General features: G+C 41.4%; 2 protein-coding genes across 2 annotated transcripts in view; both read left to right on the top strand.

The window, feature by feature from the left end:
• The window catches only part of HIF1A (hypoxia inducible factor 1 subunit alpha), a 34451-nt gene extending 24116 nt beyond the window's left edge, over positions 1-10335 (top strand). The window contains exons 11-15 of the mRNA XM_051769869.1: positions 427-549; positions 779-1173; positions 2021-2129; positions 4872-4998; positions 5162-10335. Of these exons, the coding sequence (XP_051625829.1) occupies positions 427-549; positions 779-1173; positions 2021-2129; positions 4872-4998; positions 5162-5313 (906 nt within the window). The 3' untranslated portion in view covers positions 5314-10335. The remainder of the gene's footprint in view (positions 1-426; positions 550-778; positions 1174-2020; positions 2130-4871; positions 4999-5161) is intronic.
• A 3834-nt stretch (positions 10336-14169) lies between these two features.
• On the top strand, positions 14170-23175 carry SNAPC1 (small nuclear RNA activating complex polypeptide 1). The gene is made up of 10 exons (XM_051769926.1): positions 14170-14351; positions 15002-15161; positions 16202-16342; positions 16616-16720; positions 17617-17775; positions 18218-18292; positions 18964-19026; positions 19942-20071; positions 20730-20810; positions 22684-23175. Exons 1-10 carry the CDS (start codon positions 14224-14226, stop codon positions 22716-22718), a joined length of 1077 nt encoding a protein of 358 aa, XP_051625886.1. The 5' UTR covers positions 14170-14223; the 3' UTR covers positions 22719-23175.
• Positions 23176-24035: the final 860 nt, after the last annotated feature.

The raw sequence follows: 24035 nt of genomic DNA on the forward strand, positions 1-24035 counted from the left end.
GGACAGGAATTGGGAATTATTTCTACCTTGTGACTTAAGCTCACGCCATGATCTGAGGAAACAGATAAATTTTCATATCTTTTCATTAAAGCGAGTCTTGCAAACACATGCAATACCATCTGATAGAAATGGGGAGAGCTTGGGATTGGTCTTTTTAGAAAAGAATGATTCAGACACAACTTCCTTAAACAGCAAAGTAGTTGTAATAAGTTACTGTAGGGGCTACTTCCAGGTTCCAGATGGGCAAGTGCTTCCCAAGTGGGGTAAATTTGAATGTATACAGGCAAGTGTGTTTTCCCTTCCCATCTGAATTTCGTGCAACTAAGTTTGAAATTAAATTAGAATGTATTTCAGAGAATCTGTAGATAACAGTGCAAAACAGTGTAATGAGGGAAACCTAAAACTGTGCTCAAAATGTCTTCACAGCCCAGTAGTCCCAACGACTACTGCTTTGACGTGGATAATGATATGGCGAATGAATTCAAACTGGAATTAGTGGAGAAACTCTTTGCCATAGATACAGAAGCAAAAAATCCGTTCTCTACTCAGGTAAAGTACAGTTACTTAGAAGTCTTCATCATTGCCACACTTATTCTGAATGTGCTTCTCTTTCTCCTTAGGACGTCTTCAGGAACTTCCTTCATTCTTTATGTAACATTTTTATTAAAGTGCAAAAAAATAGTTAAAGATTTGGTGAAAGGAAGAGCCTTGATGAAGCCATGAAGTCCTAGCTGAGATTTCTTCCATATTTATAAGTTTTACGTCTCGTCTTTTCCAGGAAACCGATTTGGATTTGGAGATGTTGGCTCCTTACATCCCGATGGATGATGACTTCCAGCTGCGATCCTTTGATCAGCTCTCTCCGCTGGAAAGCAGCTCTTCCAGCTCTCAGAGTGCAGCCACCATTACCATATTTCAGCAGACTCAGACGCCGCCCAGCCCTGCTGAGGAGATAAAGCCGGCGGCGGAACGTGCGGACGATGTGAAGGCAATAATCGTCCCTTCGTCTCCTGTGCACGTGGGCAGTGACACGAGTAGTGCCCCGGCGTCGCCTTACGGCGGGAACAGGAGTCGAACCGCCTCTCCAATCAGAGCAGGAAAAGGAACAGTGGATCAGACGGAAAAACCTTCTCCAGGAGCACCCAGCTTGCTAACAGTAACTCTGAATAAAAGGTATTTTGAAAGCGCAGCTTAAGCCCTAGTGTCGGTTCAAGGAACTAGATATAATACACCTATAAATTCTGCCATGTGTTGTATGTTGTCTTCAGCATTCTGCTTCAAAGTAGGAATTGGTACATTTAAATTGGACACTTCAAACAAGTCTGTGTTTTTTTTTTTTTTATAGTAAACCTCCCTGAAGTTAATTTTACGGTAGCTTTTACATAAGCACCTTATGTAACAGGCAGCTACTGTATGCAGACTGTGTTCAGATTTTGATCTGCCTTGTGCCTGACATGCAGCCTTTGGACAAGAAGGCAGTAGGCAATTTACAGGTAGTTGCACCCACACAGTATTTGTGGTGCTTTCCTTGTCCACTTTGTTAGAAGTAAGGGGCAGCTACAGTCTGAGCTACATTTATTGCTTTTAAAATGAGCCGTATTTTATGATGATGGACTGTGGTGTATGTAGTAGACATTTACCACAATAGAGAACTACGTAAAGTCAAACGTCAGTTTTATGATGCATAAAAGATTTATCCGTACATAGAAATGTTCAGAAAAGACTTTCCCTCACCCTTCTCTCCCTTCTTTCAAAAGTAAAATGCTGAACTTTTATGCTTTTTTTTCCTGCAGATTTAAAAATTTTTGTTGAAACTCATTCTGAGCTTCACAGCAAGATTAAAAGCTAACATTTGCTATGCTCATAGACAATGATTGTTGAAATGAGTCAATTTATGAACGAAAAGTAGTAGAGTTCATAAATTCAGTTCTGTGATGATGTGTATATATAAGTGTCCACGAAAGAAGAATGGCTTGAGGAGAGTAGAAACGTCTTAACAGCCTGAATCAATTTTTCTTAGATCTACTGCACTGGATGAAGAACTAAATCCAAAGATGCTAGCTTTGCATAATGCTCAGAGAAAACGAAAAATGGAACATGATGGTTCACTTTTTCAGGCAGTTGGAATTGTGAGTTTTGTTTTACCATTTTAAAATATTCCCTTTTAACCTTGCAATTTCTGAAATGAGGCATCACTGCAGACTCCTGAGTTGAGCTGTTGATAAGCAATGGAATCTTGGGATCAGAAATAATTAATTGTTTGATAGTGAAATTTATATTTATATATCTATGCAGATACTCCAATTTTAGTTCTCTTTTACTGTCAGCTGTTTCAAAAGTGCCCTCTACTCTCAAGCACATTTCTTGATTAGGTAGAAGATACTCTTCTCTGAACATACATGTTCTTCAGTAGGATATGCACAAATGTAAGACATCACCTTGAAATGTGTAATTGCTGTATTTATTTCATTTATGAATTGAAACTCAGTTTTCATATTTGTCGATACCAGAGATAGTGTTCTTATGCTTCTTTCTGTGTTTTCATTTTTCCATGAAGTCTGAGATTCCTTTACTTAATGAGATAACAAGACCATCTGAACCATGAGGGAATAGAAGTCCTATAATAACTTAGCCAATCTCTATTACTACCACTCTCTTCCATGCACACTCTGTCTAGAATTAGTGTGTGTGATTTTGGAGTAGGTCGTCATCATCTGTCCTAACTATTCAAAAGAAACTTTTTAGATATTCTTATATTTGTGTCACTTAATTGGGGGTTGTTCAGCTTGTTATTTTTTGCAGGGGTATTTTTGTCTCCATAGTCTTCGTCTCTTGCTGTCACTTCTTAGTCTTTTGAGCCCTTGAGCTTTGCCATCATACACTGTTCTCTCTCTTCTTGCCTTCATTGCAAATTTCCACTTCTTAAGTTTTGCACAGTTAAGTCTTACTTCCTCTACTGCAATGTAGCCTTTGAGATTCTTTGTTTCTCTAGTGGTCCATCTCCTAATTGTAGTCACCTATCATGTCTTACAGTGCAGGATTATTTTTCCTCTGAACTGTGCATTATTCCTGTGCTAGTATTCTGCTTTGGGCATGAGATAAATCACTGTTGTCTTTATCATTGCTGTCTGCTAAAAGAGCTGTGAAAGATTTTATATGTCCAGTTTTTCTATGAGGCAAACACTTTATTTTTTCTTTAAATCATAATTATGCCATTGTTCTCATTTGCTAAATGCTTTGCATGTTGTTCTGTTGCTTCCAGAAGCCATATTAGAATTCATAGCTCTGCAAGAAATTTTGTTGCCTTCCATTGCCCTTTGCTCATGTAGTGGTGCTACAGCTGTTGCAGTGTTGCTGACAAAATATTCAAAATAGCTTGGGATGTCATTAAATACACAAAACACAAGCAGTTCAGTATTAACTGCTGTAACAGTTTTCAGTCTTCTGTGCTTAGTGCCAGTTTAATGCTTACAGGTTCAGACTTCATCCTTTGCTAAACCTTTTTCTTTTTTCTGTATCTGACAAAAGTGTTGTAAATATTTTGATGGTTTCTCAGAATCAGAAGCTCGGTTTCCATGAAGCTGGGTCTTACTGATGTTATTTTAAGAAAGTGCTGTTGCTATTTGGCTTCTTTCTCCAGAATGGATTTCTGAGAGGGATACACAGGCCTTTCACACACGCAGAAGAAAAATGATGTTAAATCCAGGCTTGAGATACACGCTATTCTGGAATTGTACAAACACTTGGCACAACTTATTAGCTTTAGGGAAGCAGAATGTATTTTGCAAGGAGTGAAAATAAGTGAAGACCAAAGTAAAGTACTCCTTTAGCTTCCTAGGAAACAGGAGAATTAGGCGAGGGCAAGATGTGTCGTAGTCTGATTATAAAATAATGTTCTAAATCATTACACTGGAACAGTTATGAGCCATACTTTTCTTAAAATGAAGGGCTGGATTGCATTCACAATAAAAAAGTGAACCAGCAACAATGTAGGTGACTACTGACCTCAGTATGAACTGCAGCTTCTGAGTAAACTGTACCTTCTATTATACATCTGTTCTTTTGACTTGCACGGGTGTTTCATAATCTGAAAACATGCTCTTTACTGTTTTAAGTGTTGGCTGTAGTGGCAGGGTTCTGAAATACCTTCTCTTGTTGCAGCAGTCAGTAGTACTAACAAGACCAAACTTTGCAGATTCAACTATTTCTGCCAGGAAACTTGATACTAAGACCGCGGTTTTTCCTTCCATCTGCTTCAGTGGCAGCTGCTTCTTCCTTATCCTAATTACATGAAGCCCTTACAGCTTCCTAATCCCCATATCTTCTGTGCTGCTGTCAAAACAATATGCTAAGGAGCCGTATCTGCAGTAGACTGGCTTAGGACTGCATTCCCCACAAGGCAATAACTGGAGTGCAAGCAGAATTCACATCTTAAATTTAGATAGAATCGACCTACTGAGGTTCCTGAATCTCCTGTCTATACACTGTTAATTCCAGTGCAGAAAACCATTAGAGACTCCAGTGTAGACCTGATGCTTACTCACACCAGAGCAGTGCTAATTAAATGGGTGTGTATGTGTACATGTACACGCTAATCTTGACTGTGGTAACTGGTGATAACCAGGATTTAGTAATTGTTTTCTGTAAGGGAAGTAAGGTCTTGAAATCTGATTCAGTTTTCATTTAAGTAATTTTCAAGGTTAGTGGACTTGTAAATTCATTTCTCCCCAAGTTCTGAACAAAGGCCACTTTAAATTGTATCAGTGCCTACATTAGTAACTAGTGATGGGAACTGTTAATTTGGAAGAGGGATGTGGAGGGATAGAAAGATACAGTATTCAATAAAGAAGATTCATTTTATTTCTTTCTAGGGGTCTTTATTCCAGCAGACAGGAGACCGTGGAGGAAATGCATCACTTGCTTGGAAACGTGTAAAGGGATGCAAAACAAATGGTCATAATGGAGTGGAGCAAAAGACAATCATTCTACTATCAACTGGTTGGTATCTTCCTTTAATAGGCAGCGGGGGTGGAGGGGACTGTGTGAAAGAGAACTGAGTCAGGCCAAAACTATCCAAACTTAGCTCCTTATGAACAGCTCTGGAGGAGAGGTTAAGCATGGTGAATAAAGTGCACTTTTTCTCCTTCCCCTCCCTCTTTAGACATAGCAAGTAAACTTCTAGGGCAGTCGATGGATGAGAGTGGACTCCCCCAACTCACGAGTTACGACTGCGAAGTAAACGCTCCCATACAAGGCAACAGAAACCTGCTACAGGGTGAAGAACTGCTCAGAGCTCTGGATCAAGTTAACTGAGCTTTCACAAAACTTGTTCCTTTTTTGGACACTGGTGAATCATCACCTAAAGCAGTCTATTTATATTTTCTATATCTGATTTTAGAAGCCTGGCTACAGTACTGCACTAATTCAGTTAGTTCAGTTTTGATCCCCTTTCTACTTATTTTGACAGTCTTTTTAATATGTTCTTTATGTAACAATAACTCAAACTATAGTGCATTTTTATAATTCTTTGGTACATACACTTTTAAGTCCATTACATTTAAAACACACTTGCAATAGCAGCTTTGAAATATGCACCTAATTTTAAAAAAAAAATATTTATTTTTTGGCTGGGGAGTTGGTCACCAAAACTTACCATTAGTAAAATGTCAACACAGGAAAAACTGGCAATACTTCCATGCTGCTTTTCATAGGTAGTTGGAAGACTTGTGCTCTCTTACTCTTTATGTTCAAGTAAGTTTTTTATTTTAATAGTTTTTATAAGAAACAACAATGCTTTGCAGCAGTGCATTGTAGCCACAATCGCACAATATATTTTCTTAAAAAATACCAGCAGTTCCTCATGCAATATATTCTGCATTTATAAAAACTAGTTTTTAAGAAGAATCTTTTGTTTGCCTATGAAAACATGTTTAAACCTGGATTATGTCATTATTTTAGTCACGTTGTAATATAAATTGTTCTTAAATGCTGTCTTACGCTTTTGACTTCAATGAGTGTGGTCAATTAGTCAAAGGAAAGGGTTTATCTGGAAAGGGCTAGCAGCATTTTATTTGGATACGTTCTCAATTTAGAGAAAGTTTGATGTTCTTAAAGTAGTCACTTTGCCAGCTTAAAAAAAAAAAAAAATCCCTGCCTGTAGTTGTTGAAGTTAATGCTAATATTGTGTATGATCTTAAATCTAAATGTTCAGCTTACCCTGTGTGGTATAGGTGATATTTCAAGCAGATTGTAAAACATCTTGCATTGTTAGCAAACTTTTATCTAGTACAACATTGAGTTGCTCAATATTTTGATGTTTTGGTTTTATGCACCTTGTTGCTATTAACATCCATATGTTTTCATGTAGATTTCAATAACTTGAATATATTTAGAAGCCTTTTTATTTAGAAATATATAGTTGTCACAAACATCTTATTTTCCTATATGTACTGTACAAAACCTTCATTCACTCATTCTTTTGCTCTTTGTGGTTGGATCTAACACTAACTGTATTGTTTTCTTACATCAATAAACTATATGTGGACCAGGCCCCCTTGGGGAGTGTGTTATCTGAGAGAAATGAGATAATTTATATTTTTGTTAGTGGTTATTGTTCATCCGTGTTCCCTTTTTAACTTAGAGTTGATTGGAAATCACTGCTTCCTTGTTTTGATTGTAACATCTCTGCGTTAATTATTTGAGCCTATTCAGTGCTCCTAGACAGTGTTGTACTACCACTCGCCAAAGACGTGACACTTCTCAGTCTGTTATCACACCAGTGAGCAAACCTGAAAGCGAGGAGGCAGCATACTTGTGTTACTTTAGAGCAGAAAGATTCACCTTTATGAACAGCTTAAAGGCTTGTCTCTGGAAGCTTTATCAAGGTAACACAGGAAAGCAGGAAAAAATCAAATTCACGGGAGCGATCGATCTAAGATGGGTTTTTATCACAAAACTCCGTGATTAAAAATTTAGGCTGGTACTTGATAAAACTTGTTCTACATTCTTGTCCTGTCGACTCGGTGACTTTTCTTAGTTTGGTGTCATAAAACATGATGCTACTGGTATAACCCTGTATTGTGTAAATATGGTCAAGATATTCTGTGCATTTTCCAAACTATTTTAAAAAAACCTTATCTCTCTGTAAGTAATCAACTGTGGAGTCTCACAGGAATTACTTTGGTTTAAGGCTGTAAACTTTGGTTTCATTGCACTGCTTTGAAATCAGTATAATAGTACATAAGCTTAACTTGTTCTCTAAAATGACTGTTTCACTGAAAGATGCACTATCCAAACTGCCACAACTGTATTAAGCCAAAAGGACACTATGAGCAAGATAAGGCATTGGCAGCAGGTGGTTACACACTTGTCACAGTTTTGTGTAGAAGTTGCACAGAGAGGATAAAGTGGGCAGGGGCACTCAGCTGGAGCTGAAGCTTCATGCAGAGAATGTTTTCCCTGTATACACCCATCACTGAATAGTAAAGATTTTTAATGCAGCCTATACAGCTTACAAAGTTCTCTGGCTGAAAGCAGCAGAGCTCCTGCCTGCCTGGTGTGCGAGGTCTCGGGGCTGGCATTCTTTCCATGGCATTTCTTTCTCTGTCAGCAGTTAAAAGGTTTAAACAGTGAAGTCAGCTAAAGCCCCCACTGTTGGGGCATCCCTCCTGCTTAGCTCTGCACGGATTGATGTGATACTTGCAGGCAGGGTCTTGCAGGCAGGTGAGAAGCGCAGCTGGGTTCTGCTTTTTGTACTGCCCCCATTGGGTTATCCCTTTGCATCTCCCAAGAGAAATGCCACACCATCCTGCTTGATGGTGTTCTGCTGCCCTCTTGACCGTATTTTGGAGGAACCTGACCTGTTTGGATCTGTCAGTTCCTCTTCAGTGTACTTTAAGAGGGCAGTTAAGTTTTCATAGAGAAAAGTCCATGCTAAAAAGAGGAGGAAAACTGAAGTGACCCACGTGATTTGTGGTTGTGAGCCTGCTGGAATCACAGAATGGTGTATCTTGGAAGGGACCTTAAAGATTACCTCACTCCAACAGTACTGTCATGGACAGGGACACCTTCCACTAGACCAAGATGCTCAGAATCCCATCAAACCTTGCCTTGATCATCTCTGATTTTAGTGGCAGCAGCTGTGGATTTAAGAGAGCCAGAATCTTTTCAACTCTCGTGTTTTTTACTATGCATAGTAACAAGGCACAGCATTTTGTTTACTGGGATGAACTGCAGTAGCTGTTTTGATTTACTCTAGGGAAAAAAACCAACCTAACAAAAACTTACCAGACCTCCTAGAGACAGTGAAGAAGGCATGGAAAAGTAATAGTAATTGCTCTGGCCTTGCATGAGCTTTGGTAAATGCAGATGCCAGTTTGAAAAGCTAGAAGTACACCTTTCAGTTGCTTTTGTTTGTTTGTTTGTTTCTGTTTTACTAGCTTTTTTTTTTTCCCTGTTAAACTACCTTTTTTTTCTCCTTAGACTCCAGGAATACACAGGCTGATTCTAAATGTACTTTGGAGGACAAGCTTCTAGAATAAATTGCTTCCTTAATGTTTTTTTATTGATTTTGAATACTTTCTTTACTGCCTTGCTGCCTTTTTTAAATGTAGAGGCACTATGTTAGAAATTAGGAGGAAATTCATGACCACAAGGGTGGTGATGTACAGGCACAGGTTTCCCAAGGAAGCTGTGGGTGCCCCATCACTGGTATTGTCCAAGGTCAGGTTGAACAGGGCTTGGAGCAACCTGGTCTAGTGGAAGGTGCCCCTGCCTATGGCACGGGCTTGGAACTAAGTGGGTTTTAAGATCCCTTCCCACCCAGACCATTCTGTGGTTCTATGATTTATCCTTTGCCATTAGAAGTTAAGAAGAAACTGTGGGTAAATACAGTGTTTCCTCCTGCATATAGAACATGCTAGATTATGTGGAAATGATAAACTGAGGAGAATAACAAAGTTAGCTTCCTGGTTTTCCTGACTACAGCAATAGTCAAGCCAGGGTTTCTTCAGGGCACAGCACAATTATTCTTTTTAAATATGAATTCTAATTGATGTTTTAATCATCAACAGTGATGATTTTGCAGAAAGGTAAAGGAATTTTTAAACTAGTATTTATGATGATATTGTTCATTCCTTTACCCAAACGTAGTTGCAGTAGCAACTGTGGCTTCCCAGAAGTCACTTAAATCTGCTGTCCAGTAACTTATCTTGGGTGTAGTATATTGGGTAAATTAAGGCCACCTGTAGTCCAAAATACACCTTTCTAACATACTTTCCTCTCACCTGGTGCAACTGGCTTGGACCTTGGTGATCTTTGAAAACCTTTGAGTGAAATGGAAGCAACTTACTATTAAGTTTTCTTCCTTCAGTGTCTGTGTACGCACATTAAAGTCTCACAAAGTAATACTGAATTAAAGAATCACAGATTAGGGCCAAAAAGAACAATTTACACATAACACTAGTGACAATTTAAAGACTTCAGAGCTTATTTTGGATGAAATTATCAGCTCTGCTTGCAATGAAATACAACTGTAGGGTCAAAAAAGTCTGGTGATTACAGGTTAAACTATTGCATATTTAATAGTAATTTTTCATTATTTAAAGAGCTCTTTAATTAAACGGCTAAATGATTGTAGCTAAAGGCAGAACTGTGGGTTGTTCCACCAGTATCTGTTGGCAAGTGTTCTCTGCTGTTACACTGCTGAGTAAACCTTTTGCAGTGGGAGCTGGGAGCATCCTGCCACTGTCAGCCAGGCTGGACATGCCCCAGGTCAGCCATCTGTTCCCATTCCCACTGATGAGCTGCTCCTGAGCAGAGCACACATCTCACTCAAATGTCACTGCACTTAAGCACATTATTCAAACTGTAATTGTACAGCATGAAAATAAACACTTCACAGGCCAGGAATACTTTGTAGGAAGGCCATTTTTTTCATAGGAAATCACATGATTGAGTATTCAGCTTTCATTAAAAATACTATTAGCTATTAGGCACTTAACTCCCTGGAAAGCTCCATTCTGGAGGAATAGTGATTTTTGATCCAAATTCTAGAAATGAGTTGTCATTTACCTTCTGCTTCCCTGTTTACCTTGAGCAAGTTACCAAAAAGTTAAAGAGTTTGCTACTGGATTTATACAGTACAGTAGATTTTGTGAATAATAGCAGTATTCTCTCATGAAGAAGTGGTATATTTTAATGGAATTCTTTTTTGGAACCAAGTACAACGTATTGCAATTGATATTTCTCTTGAAACATTTTGACGTACTTGTGACTGTATTTCTTTTTGATTGTGTAACAGTATAAAATTCAATAAAAGAGAGGGTTTGTTTCTAATTTGTGACACCTGTGATCCTTCTGTTCATCCCATTTCCTTGCAGTAAAAGATGGAGGTGGCAGCCCACCTTAAAGTGAACTAAATAACCACTGTGCATGAATAACTGAAACTCCTTGCAGATTCGAGATCTTACTGACTGCTGTCAGAAACTTGAGCACCAGACAGACATGTGGCCACTTTCCCAAAAGCATCCATATATTTGATATTAAATATAATATAAACATTATATTTGTATAAAAGCTGAATCCTGTTCACCTTAGGTGGTTATCCCACCTGTATTAAGCAGACCATGTGCACAAACAAAAGAGGCCAAACATACAATTTAACAAGTCGGATATAGGGATGGTGTAGGTTTTCCTGTGGAAAGCCAAAGAGAGCAAGCAAGCAACAGATACGGAGCCAGAGAATGTTTTATGAGACCTCTTTGAGTAATCACACCAAGAACACCCTTAGTTACAAAACAGAAACCCCCTTGAATCTGCCATCATGTCTACAGGTGATTTCAGCTGCTGTCGGTACATGCAAATAACTTGACAAGGACTTATGACTCCTGCTGTCCTGTTAAATCAATACCACTTCCTACTGCACAGACTAAAAGGGTTTTGCAATGCTTTTGCTTGGTTGACAAGTCTGAAAGCAGAAGGCATGTGCGAGTGCTGTCACAGTAGAGTATGATCCTGTTATCCGTTATTAGTGTATTTGCACATACAGAACTTGGAATATGCTATTTAATAAAATATATCCATGATTTATTTTCATAAAAAGGGATTAAAATATTATTTATTTTCATGTTTTCAATTTGAAAATGTGTTCTAATGCAGCATACAAGATACTTAAAAAAAAAAAGGAGTTGTCTTGTGCCATGTGCACCTGTAAAACCCCATTATTTATGTCTATGCAGGATAAATGGCTTTTAACTTGCAAGTTAGAAACTAGGAATTAATAGGTCAAACAGGATTTTACCCTTTTGTTTAGGAATTAAATAAGAATATGAAGAAGATACAGTAACCAGCACACTCTTCCTTACATCATCTAAGTTTTTAAAAAATTTTTTCTTTAGTTTGGAAGGTATCAATTAAGAATTGAAATGTAGTAATGAAAAATCTGAAGGAGCACTGACAACACACATTTATGAAAAAGAGTATTAATTAGTTTAAGAATTGATATTGTATTTAACTTTATATACCACATAAGGGAATTACAGTAAGAGACCCCGTTAGTTGGTTTTATTCCTCTGCATTTTCATTCTTTACACTGTACCCAAACTTTCTGCAAGGGAAGACTTAGCACATGTTAAGATGGGCACAATAGCCTCATCCTCACTACATCTTGCATCATCTGACACGATCAAAGCGTGACAACACACAGCCCCAGCTGCCTTAGGAAAAAAAGTAAAAATTCCATATAGTGTTTCTTGAAACACCATCCCCGAGAAATCACCCCACTCGCTGCGTGCTTGAAATACAAAAATCAGAAAACAAACTCAAGCTTTACAAATTCAGCATCACTCCAGAGCCAGGCTCCTCTGCTCCCATCAAATTAAGGGTAACTCCTGTAACTAAACAGGGCTTGGCTTGAGGTGTGTGTAAGGATGAACTCACTCCACGATGTGTCAGTTTTAACTTACTTGTGCTTTGAATCCTTAAATCCACTGAGGGGGGAGCACATTATATCTGTTTTCCCAACAGTGCTGTCATTCTGTTCTAAAATCAGTACAATCTGTTGAAGTCAGGGTCATGTACTGGATGAAGGAGGTCACTTCCCTACATCCCTAAACGTGAATCCAAATGATAAGATAAAAATGTCTTTTCGGGAATAAAACAAACAAACAAACAAAAAAAAAACCACCAAAAAACCCCCCACAAACCAAACCTCAGCAGGTGCAGCTCTCCTCCTGCAGCTGATAAAACCTGTCCAGTTCATATGCAAAAGCTCCGTGAATGCTCCTGTTCCTATAATCAATGACATTGGCAACCAGTGGTGCTCACAGGCAACAGCTGTTCACCCGATGGCCATTCGTCTCCTAAAAAAAGGCTGCTAAAGGTTAGATTCCAGCAACCTCTTGGGACATACAATAAATATGGCAAGATGCTTGCGTGCCTGAAGCACTGTGTGGAAGCTCCTGTCATTGTAGGAGCTGACAGCTTGATGTGCCCTGCCATAAGGAGCGACCTTTGAATCAATTAGTTGATGCTAATGGTGAACTGGAAAAACCACGGCACCGCAGCCAGCAGAATTTAACAGTCATTTTGCTATTTGAGAAAGCGAAATGTGAATTTTTAACCTGGTCGCTGGGCAAAACTCCTGCAGGTTTTAAATATCCCAAAGGCACCACACGCGTAACGCGCTCCATCCCATGCTTATTCCACACTTTCCCTACATGCTGTTTCTCACCCGTCAAGGATCCCCCTGCGCAGGGGTGATCTCCCACCAGCCGAGACCACATCCCCGTAGCCCTTAGGGTGCAGAGGCACTTGGATGCTCTCCTGCCAAGCCTGGGGACCGCTCCCGGCGCAGGTGCCGCTGCCCATCCCCGCTCCCACAACCCGCAGGCTGCCCGCAGCCCAGCCCCGACCGCAGGGGCAATCACCGCAACGCCGCCTTCAAACACGAGCCTCGTCCCTAAAAACCCTCCTGGGAGCCTCCAGACGGCTGCGGAGCATCCCGGGCACCAACCGCGGCTCCCGCAGGAGCCACCCCACCACCGCCCGAGCAGTGCCCGCTGCTCGCCGGGTCCGTACTCACGGAGGCTCGGGGCTCTCTCCGACGCCGGGGCTCCTCCGGGTGTCCGCTCAGCCCCTCGGTGAGCGGGGGAGCGCGGGCAGCGGAGCCCCCTCCGCCCGCTCCGCGCCGCCGGCGAGGCCGCACCCACCCACCCTACGTGCGGCTCGGCAGCCGCGGCCCCCTCCCCGCCCGCCCCGCTGCCCCGGCCGCCTACGTGTGGCCGTGCATGCGGGGAGCGCCCGGCACGGCACGGCAGGGCAGGGCACGGCATCGCATCCCTCCGCTCGGGGGGGCGGCCGCCGGCTCGTCCCCTCTGCCTGTCGCGCTCGCTCAGGTGGAAACGGGGCTTTCCCGCAGCCGCCGGGCCCCGCTACCCGGAGGGGTTTTGGGAGGGGGCGGCCGCCGAGCATCCCCCCCGCCCGAGAGCCGGGGGGTGGCGGGGGGGCAGCGCAGGGACCGGTGGCCCTTGGCGGGCACCGCCGGCCGGAGCGTGGCGGCGAGTCACGTCCCCACGGCACCGCGGCTCCGGGAGCCTTTTCCGTGGGGAACCCGCTGCTCCCGAGCCCGTCGGGTCGCAGCCCGCTGGGCTCGGTGTTGGGGGCTCCTGCGGGGACTGAAACGGGAGGCGCTGAAGCCCCGCGGCTCAGGAGAATCCCCGGGGTCCCCGGGGCTGTGGTACAGCGGCGCCTGCCCCAGCGGACCCTCCGCCGCTCCCTCCCGCCCGAACCATCTCCTGCTCCCCGGGAGCGGCCAGGGATGCGCTGCTCGGAGGGGTTTTGTGCCTGCGGACCGGGCTCACCCTCCACGGCGGGGGCGAGCGGGGCAGAGGCCGGGGCGGGGGGACAGAGCGCCCAGCACCGACGGGACTCGCCCCACACGGGGCGCGGGGACCGGACCGCGGTGGGAGCGCGGGGGGTCAGGGCAGCCCCACTGCCCCAGCCCCGCCCCCTCCCGGAGCAGCCCCGGCGGCTCCTCCCGGCACTTCCCGGCTCTCCCCGGCACGGGCGGTGCGCAGGCGCAGCGCAGGCGCCGCTGGGATGTTGTGGAGCGGATGTGCGGGAATGGTGCGGGGCGGGATGGGCGCGATGGGATGAGCGCGGCGGGGTGAGCGCGGCGGGGTGAGCGCGGCGGGGTGAGCGCGGCGGGGTGAGCGCGGCGGCGGGATGAGCGCCGTGCCGGGGCTGCAGGCGGACTGCGAGGAGCTGCTCGGCGCCTTCCAGCAGGCCGACACCGTCCGCTTCGATCGCTTCGCCGAGCTGTGGCGGGAGCGCCGCTTCCACACGGTGTTCTAGTGAGTGATGCCGCCCCCCTGCATCCCCCCGCATCCTCCCGCATCCCCCCGTCCCCTCCCAAAGCCTGCAGCCTCCCGCTGCTGGGCTTCCCCCGCCGTGAAGGGGGGTGTGGGTGAGCCGTGTTCCCCGTCAGGCCTACCTAACTCTAGAGAGGTTTGCCTGCCTGGGGTCTGAGTGAATGGCAGAGGTGCGTCGGTCCCTGTGTAATAGTGGAAAACAATTATTAGTTCAATCTGTTTCATGCATTAGTAATGCGTGTGATGTGAGAGCTGACTCCTCCGGGAGCTGGATGCAATTCTCATGAAGTTAAAAAACGTGACTGCAGGACATTGCATTTTTTGCTTTGAGCATAATTTAATACATAGAATTTAATATGTGAAAGCTTAAGGTCTGGCTGTCCTTGAAGGCTCCCCAGAACTTGGGCCCTATGACCATATGCCCATATTGTGATCTTGGGGATGTCCTGTGCAGGGGCAGGAGTTGGACTCGATGATCCTTATGGGTCCCTCTCAACTCAGAACATTCAATGATTCTATACAATTAAAATACCTAAGGCTTGTTTCTGCATTATGGATTTTGTAAAGCCTGCAGTTTTATATTTAGTTGCTTTAACATACTGCTTTTTTGTTTGTTTGTTTGTTTGCTTTAGTGGCAGAATGAGAGCCTTGGAGAGGAACAAGCTCACAAAGAAGACTTTAGAACTGGCCCAGCAGTACTTCTTGCCCCCATATGCCTTCCAGATCCGAGTCGGTGCTCTGTACCTTTTGTATGGGCTCTATAATACCCAGCTTTGTCAGCCAAAACAGAAGGTAATTGTTCTTGAGGTTTTATTCTCAGCAGATACCAGATGTAAGATGTGTGGTATACTGCTGCCTACTCTGTCATCATAAATGTTTAGGGCATTTCCTCTCGTTTTCTTAAAATAAAAGTACTTTAAACCAGATGGTCCTATTGGAAAAGGCAGGGACAGACAATGTGCTCATCAGCTGTAGGGTGAGCTACATTATACCCTCAGTTAGTCTTTAGAATTCCAACAGAATGAATAGTGGCTGAATTATTTCCAGTTCCCATTAACCAGAAGTGAAATTCATAAATAGGCTGGGAGGGTGCATGCCTGAATGACCTGCCTCCTGGCTGCCTTTAGGATCGGGGACCAGTATCTAAAGGAGTTGGAAACTCGGTGCAAGAAGTGGTTTACTTGGGAACTGTGTGATGTGTGTTGTGTGCATATGCACAGGGGAGTTCAAATTCTTTAAATAACAAACTGCATTTGGAGTAGTCTACAATGATGCCATGATGTCTTATATCTTGAGCTCAGAGAAATTACTGCCTTTTATAGAAACGAATTTAGGCAATTTTAAAGCCACTGCTAATAGAGCAACTGTAAGAGAGTACATGAGTTATCAAGGAAGTTAACTTGGGTAGAGAGAAGATGAGGTGACAGAGTAGATGAGACAGGAGAGAAAGGAAAAAATAAAGTAATGATACTTTTATGAGCATTTCAGTGGCAGCACATCCTGGTACAAGTAGTTTCCTGATCACTGGTGAATGGAGTCTCCTTGGTGCAAACTATTTCACACTCTTCAGAATGTGAAGAATTAATGTTTTCAAATGTCAGAAAGGACTTGTGTTCCACGTCACTGTCAAAGAAAGCTGTAGTGAGAAGATTTAACCCAACAGCATAATGAGCTCACTGCATAAAATGTTGATAGTAATAACAAAAGTTATAGGATCCTTTGTAGTTCTGTAGTCATGTGACATGCTACACCCTACACATCCATGTATTGTCTGTAGTAGAATGTGATCGCAGTAGCCAGCTGAATTAATTTTTGTTTGTTGAAATATGCAGATCAGAATTGCCCTCAAGGACTGGCCTGAAATCCAGAAATTTCAGCAGGATCTGATAGACTCCCAGCATTATGATGCAGCATATATCTTCAGGAAACTGCGACTTGCCAGAGCATTCCATTTCACAGCAATGCCAAAGCTAGTGAGTTACTACATTAAAGACTTACATTTTAAAATAAAATATCCTTATCTTTCAGTGGCTAACAGTTCAACAGCACTTCAGTTCTTGTCTAGGGAATAATTTGTGAGAAGTGCTGACTCTGAGCACTGTGACAGCAAAGCTCTGTGCTGTTGCTGTCGAGATGATTTTATGCCTTTCAGCATCTCCTGACTGTTGGATATGCAGTAGGAATTCTGAAGAGGAGGTGCCATTTTAAGTTTGCTTTTAGGTTACAAACATTGTCTCTTGCTTTAGCTGAACTACAGAACTAAGAAGAAGATTGAGGAAAATGAATTTAAAGAAGAGTTTAAGGACCCAAGTAACAGAGTAAACAGCCTCATCACTAATGATGTATTGGAGGTACAGTAACTTTTAAACTACAGATTAACCACGGGGGTTTCTTTTGTTTTTCTTCTTCTGCTGTCCAAGAGCTGTAACTTCTCTGATCAGCACAGTCTTGTCCTTTTTAAGTCTCTTATGGAATGCAGACTAGGGTAATAGCCTGTAATTTTACTGAACACTCAGAAACGTGGCATTTAGTTTGGCAGAATTGTGGTACCTTCTTTCAATACTGAAATATGCTCTAATGTTTTGTGGGTTTGCCTTGGTAAGGTGTAGAAGGGGAAGGATGTAAATGGTTAATTGTCACTTAAAGAAAAATGGAAAATGGGGGGGAAGCATCTTTGGTTTGATATGTCTGCAGGTTGCAGTTGGAGACTTGATACTTGTGGTAATATGAATTTACTTATCCTGCAAGTTCATAGGCTTCTCTAACCTTCATTTCTCCTTTTCAAAACTTGGTTTTCTTTAATATATAATAAATTTTATTAAAAATGCAGTAATTCAAGCCAGGTAAAGGTTCTTGCATTGCTGGCAAATGTGTATCATCAGGAAGGTTGAATACAGTGTTACAAAAAACCTGTGTGCAAAGTAAAATGCTTCCTCTGAAGAGATGAAAATAAACCATCATATCAGAATGAAACCTTTGTGAATACTGATCCTGAGTAACCTTCTTAGTTTAAATAATGCAAAATACTCTTTCTTCTTTTGCTTATTTGATGGGTCAGTGCTAGGTAGCAGGATTGCTTGGCTCCCTAAAACTCAACTGATCTAAACAGAATCTGTTTCTATCACTCTTCCTGGTTCAATTAGAATGGTTTGTGTAGCCCTGGTTTTGTACATTGAGGACTAATACTGCCTTATTGCTGGAATGATTTTTTTTTCCTCGAAAAGACCCTTTTTGGAATTTGTTTTAGGAACTGATGAATATTCATGACCACTATCAGAAAATGAAGTGCGCCATTTCAGCTGACAAATCCCAGCCAGACAAGGCCCTGAGCTTGATAAAAGATGACTTTGTAGTCACTCTTAAAGACATAACCTTGGAACATCAGGAATGGCAGCAGAACAGAATGGTGGGTGATATCAGCTATTGTGCTGTGGCAGCTTAGCAGGTTATGTGAACATGTCAGAACTGACTTTCTTGGTGTGATTACCTCTGAACTTGTAAATCTCAGACTGAAGTAGAAGGAACTTAACACTGGAGACGTGGAATGTGTAAAACCTGAGGCAGAGGTATGGTGTGGAGGAAAGGACTTGTACATGGTGCTGCCTCTGTGGTACCATAACCATTGCTGAGAGGGAATCCCTGAAGGTGTGACTCATGGGCAGTGTTAGACTGACCTCATTAAATACCTCTGTAACACTTATTCTTGGATTAAAGAAAGGCCACAGTGTAAGATTGATGAAGAAAACGTGCATGTGTGTAAATAATTGTTTTGGTTTTTACAGTTCTTGTATTTTAGCTGTCTTGTATATGACAGATGTTTAAAGAAAAATACTTTTTTTCCCATCCAGAAATTATTCCTAAATGCTAAAGAAACTGATGAAACAGAAAATAAAAAGAAAGATGAGACTTTGCTGCAATCAGAGGTAAGAAAGCTCAACTAGTTTGCTGTGTTGTACAGGCTGAATCTGTTCATTTTTTGACTTCAGATCACTGTCTAAACAGTGAAGGTCAAGGCTTGATAGTGTCATAGTAAGTTCTAAGGACAGCTGGTGGGGCTGGTTGGTTTTTCTTGTTTGCTTGTTTGGTTTTGATTTTAAATCACAATGTTTTCTGATGAGCTGTGAGCATTTATTGCTACCATAGCTCTTAAATGCTTGTAATAAAAAGTCTCTCTCAGGTAGGGAAGGAAAAGAGCTGTATTTTCTGGGCCAAACTCCTTAATGCTTCCTCCTGGAATTTCAACTAAATTTGCAATATTCATTTTTTTTATGCTACAAAATTGTCTCATGTTGTACTTGTCTGCTTATTTCCACTTTGAATTTGATTAAGATGTGAAGTTTCAAATTTGATTTTCTCCTCCTAGGCTTTGTAACAGTGAAGGCAACAAAAATTATGCTCCACCTTTTTAATGGAATTTGAACTTTTTTTTTCTTTAAGTAACAGTTTAGCAGCATTGTAATTATGTAAAACTAATTCTAGAGTTACAGCTGTAGTGAGATATTGCTCAAGTGATTGCCTGATATGATCTTGCATTTCAGTACTGCCATGAGAGAATAAGAAAATCTTTGGTGACCGGGCTATTGTTTCTTTGCAGGGTTCTGAAAGAGCAAGTGCCCTGGCCAGAATCAAATACAGGTCTTACTCTGCAGTTGCTGAGGTAGGTATGAAATTTGATGATAGGGATGTATTTATTTTTATAGGACAGTTTTAAGTACCACTTTAATGTAAATGCTGGGTCAGAAAGGAACGAGTTAAAATTGCACTCTGTAATTCAGCCTTTGAATGTTCTAGTTTTCCTGACACACTGGGGAAACTCGAGGCTCTTATTATTCTTCTTAGGTTTATGGAAGAGTGCAGATAAGGCCTGTGCTTGGGGGATTTTCATTTGCAAGATATCTTTTAATGTCTATGCGCTGTTTAAGTAGATGGAATTTTAAGGAGATGGAATAAAAATACTTGTGGGTTTAATTGCTCAGATTCCTTGGATCTTAGATACTGGAATCTCAGAAGGTGCTTGTGAAAATGGAACTTGGGAGTTTAAAGTCAGTTGCAAGTTCTTGGAAACACTGTTTGAATAACTCCTACTTTAAAATAAATTATTTATTTGGCATTTTTTAGCAGGCCTAGGAGAAACATTGCAACTTCCTCTGTTTATTAAAATCTCATATTGAAAAATGTGTTATTAAATGAAACAGAGCTCTGGATTGAACAGCAGTCCAGACTTTAATGAATAGTGATAGTGTTTTGTAGGCATCTAAGTAAAATAGGATGGTAAGGAGGCTTTATGGTGCAGCAGTGACCTAGTGCAGTTTGCTAGTAACAGAGGATGGTTTGGGAATTAATGAGTGTTTAATTATCTGCATTTTAAGTTATACACCCATTAAATCAAAAAAGGGCCTTGCCCTATTAAAACTGAAGAACAGCAACTAGTGAGAATCCTCCCTCCCTCTTTCTCTCCCCTTCTATCCCTTCTCCACCCTCACGTGGAAGTTGGTGCTTTGGTCCTTGCTGGTTTTTAAGTGACATACAGCAATATCTGTATCTTTGTGTCATTCATATGTTTGGGTTCTAGGCTTCCAAATCCAGAAGACACCGTCAAGTGAGGTTGGAATCTTCTGAATCGGGGAAGTCTCCGAGCCGAAGTAGAAAAACCAGTAGGAGACCACAGCCAGCAAGGAGAGGAGATTCTCCAGAAGTCAGAGGTATTTCCCATTGCATCCATGAACCTGGAGAGACTGCAAAATTTTGTCCATTGTTGTGCTAGCAGAGGCAGCTGTGGGTCAGTGGAACACATGGGAAATTACTTTTCCTGAGGGAATTGTCTTTCTGATATCCAGCTTTTAAAATTATAGGAGTTGCTTTGCCATCTAAGATTTTTGTTTACTCGTTATTTGTTAAGTGGAATAAAACAGCGAAATAGTTTTGAATTAGCTTTATTTTGAAGACAGGAATCTAATTTCAAAGTTCCAAGCTCTGTTTTCTGACTTGCTTCTGCTAGAAAAAAGGTTACTGACAAAATTAACCCCTCTTCAGAGATGAGCATTAGGCAATGTTGCCTTTGCTCGACTTTAAAAGGGTAGATGAAGTGTTGAGAAGGAATAAGGGCACTTTGAATTATCACACTGGACTGAGTTGCTGATTAATTTGTTTTAAATTGGTAGTGTTAATCACTTGTTATTGGAGATTTCTTTAGTGAGCCATTCTGAAGGTACTGTGAAATGTAGGTTTCTCTACAGCATCTGACTAGGATGTGAAGAGAGCAGCAAGTGAACAGTCTTTCAGCTGCTGGACCAGGGATGTAGAAGCAAAAAAAAAAAAAAAAAAGCTGACAAAAAGTTTTTCCTCAAAATCTGTCTGCAGGTGAAATGGAAGTGGCAGAGGAAACTGTTACTCGGCACGTTGGGATGCCAGTAATCATAGAGGAGAACTCAGATGAAGAAGGTACAATAACTGGAATTCTAACAAACTAGTGGCTTGTTTTTTAATAGCTCTCTGTTGTATTTTTCTGAAACTGAAGCTGATATTTCAGATCATGCCTTGTTGCCTTGAAAAGGCTAAGATTAGTTTTCAGCCTGTTAATTGTTGTAAGGAAATTAAAACTTTGATTTGGAGCTTTCTTAAGAGCACACCGTGGCAAAATACAGTCATGTCTTTCCACACTATTTTGTTGTAGTGTGTTCAGAGTTAAAATTGGTCCAGTTAAAAGAAATCTCACTCTTCTGTAATACAAGTCCAGCTTGGAGAGTTCCCTTGTGTAGGGAAAAGTGATTTTTTGTTTTTTTTTTTTGCTCATTCACCCACTTACAGAAGATGCTTGTTCTAGTAGATCTGGGAGGTAAGATGAGGTAAGAACAGCCCTTGCTGCCTTCACTTTCGTTGAGGGGACATAGAAGGTTCCCCTCTAGCCTTAGTTTCAGCTGGACCATGTTTCAGGGATTGAGTTCCAGTACACATGTACAGTAATAGCATCCTCTGCTGTACTGAAGTTGTCTGACATCGTTGAGGGAGGACTCACAACTGCAGCGGAGGAGTGGATGACTCAGGTTGCTGGAAATAATGTAATTTTAATTTGGAAGCAGTGATAAAGCAGATTGCTCAAAGCTGGAGTTGCTCTACAGAAGCATCAGATTGAGGTGCTTGATGATCTTGGACTGCTCTGCAACTCAGAAGCTTCAGGGTCTGTTCTCTGTTGCTTGAGGAGAACTTAAGCACCATGGAACAGGCACAGTGCAAAGAAAATTGCATCCTCTTTATCCAGAGGTACCTTATTTAGCTGTGCTCAGGGAAGAGCCCAGGGAACTGCTTGGCTGCCATGTCTCAAACACAGGAAATGTTCCTGGGGGAGGAGCTGGCCAGCTAAAGGCAAGATTTCCACTGGCAGTCCTAGCCACTCTAAGGCTGATGGGTCTTGCTTACACAGTGGCAGGCAGACCTGGTAGACCAGAGGTACTGGTTCTTAACCTGAAAGAGGAGGATTTAATTAGGTTGCTTAAAAAGGGGGAGTAAAGGGTTAAGTACAACTTCTGGAAAGCTTTAATGACATAGATGAGCATGAGGAGTGTATCTTTTTGAGTTAATTTACTATCCAAAATTGTATGTAATGGAAGGATATTTTATACAAGTGAGCATAATAACTATTAAAATACATTTGTGGTGAGGTAGCATGTTTATATTTGCTCTTTCTAAATTCAAAAGAGCATCTTGTAGTGCTGAAGGGAGTTTACATTTTCTGATCACTTTTAGTTCTAGACTAATCACTTTTAGTTGTCAGAATTCATTCAGTTTTAAATGATCAGATTGAAGACTTAGTGGTGCTTTTAATATTGTACTTTATTTACTTTTCCTTCACTTGTCCACTTGTTGTGGACAAAAAGTTTCTTTCTAAATCAGGGACATCCTGCATTTCTCAGAATTTTCCAGTAAATTCTAAAGCATTAAAAATACCCATAAGCAGTCTCTTCAGATATTTTGTGCTTAATTTTTGTGAGTATTCCATCTGTCAACTTCATATCAAAGTCTCAAAGTGGGTTCATGAGGAGCAGAGAGCTCTCAAGACTGAATAAGTTTTGAAGTACAGTATTCATCAATGGAATTTTAATTGATGTTTTGAATGATAGTTTGCTGTAGAATCTAGAAAGTTTTTTTTTAAAATATTTAAAAAAACATTGGTAGAGGAATTGGGGGTGGGATCTCAAGAGCTCATCTAATTAATTTCCACTATTAGATAAAATGAATTCTATTTGAACAATTCGCACGAGGAAAGACAGATCGAAAAGCTTTTTTAAAAAAAAAACCTCTCTCTATTTCATTTCAGAAGTATCTCTCCCCAAGAGGAAAAGAAGATGTTAGAGGATCCAGTTGGAGAAGCACTAATGTTGATTTTAATGACAAAATGTAAATGTCAGAGGTAACACCAAGTGCTTGTTTTGGATGCCTTTGAACATACAAGAAGTGTCTGGGACCAGAACTACAGGTGATGCTGGAATACTGGTAGTGACTGGGATGCTTTAGGTGTCTCATGGTACAGCACCTGGTGCCTTTATTCATCTGGTGAATGCTTCTTGTGCGAGACAAAGTAGCTGTGTCCTGTCTGAGATGGAAAGAGAAGGTGGTGGCTTGTCATATTTAGCTTGTACATGAGAGTTGTCACTTGGAACTCGTGTTGATGGTTTTGGCTGAGACTGTTAAAAGAACAGCTCACAAGACATTTGCCCATATAAGACATGCTTGTAATCTTTTATCTCTGAACATAAAACTAAGGTTACTGACTGCTGATAATTAGTGCAATAAATTATTTTTCATGGTTGACTTGCTCCATTTTATGGTGTGTAACTTCACTGTTGATCACGGTTTGATCCCACACAAGTGGAAATGAAGTTGATGACAAGCCTTTTGTTGTACCCTGTCTCCAGCAGATCATCTGGAATTGTTCTCTATTTGAATGAAGAGATGTAAAGTGAGTTTATTAATTCTGCAGATGACCCGAAGATGTACAAGGGCAGGACTGGAATTCAAAATGATCTTTATAAATGGGAGGGGAGTGGGAGAAGTGGGTGTGGAAATAAACATGGAGCTCAGTGCTGAGAACAGGCACAGGATGGGGAAATGATTGCTGGGCAGTGGTATGGCAGAAAAAACAAACAAACAGAATAATCAGCTAGAGTATTTTCTGTAAACAATAAAAAGCAATAAAATTTGTGTCACTCAGCCCTGAAAGGCTACAGCCTTAAATACCCCCATCTGACCACAACAATTCAAGAAGAATGTGGAATTTTTTCACTTCTATCAAGAAAGGCCAGAGGAGTTGAGGTGTCTTTTTCTACAAGAAAAAACATAAAATAGAAATTTGAAAAAATTTGAATATAAAAGGAACCTAAGCTGAATGAATTAGTTTGCTAGTGTGACTCTCAAAGGCCAAAGGAATTGAATTGCTGTTGCCTAGAAGAAAAAACATTTAAATGGAATATAAATGGTTTTACCATAAAAGGGGTCCATATTAAATGCACTGGTTGGCAAGGAGGAATGGGCCTAAATGACAAACAGGTTGATCACTGAAAAAGCTGTTAATTAAGTACCAGTGTTGCACTCAGCCTTGTTCATGAAAAAAGAGGAAACACTTTTTAATAAAGCCAAACCTTACTGTATTGTAAACTGAACAATTGAATA

The sequence above is a fragment of the Manacus candei genome, unplaced genomic scaffold, assembly GCF_025592945.1.
Source record: "Manacus candei isolate 608988 ecotype Guabito, Panama unplaced genomic scaffold, ASM2559294v1 h1tg000113l, whole genome shotgun sequence".
Classification (NCBI taxonomy): Eukaryota; Metazoa; Chordata; class Aves; order Passeriformes; family Pipridae; genus Manacus; species Manacus candei.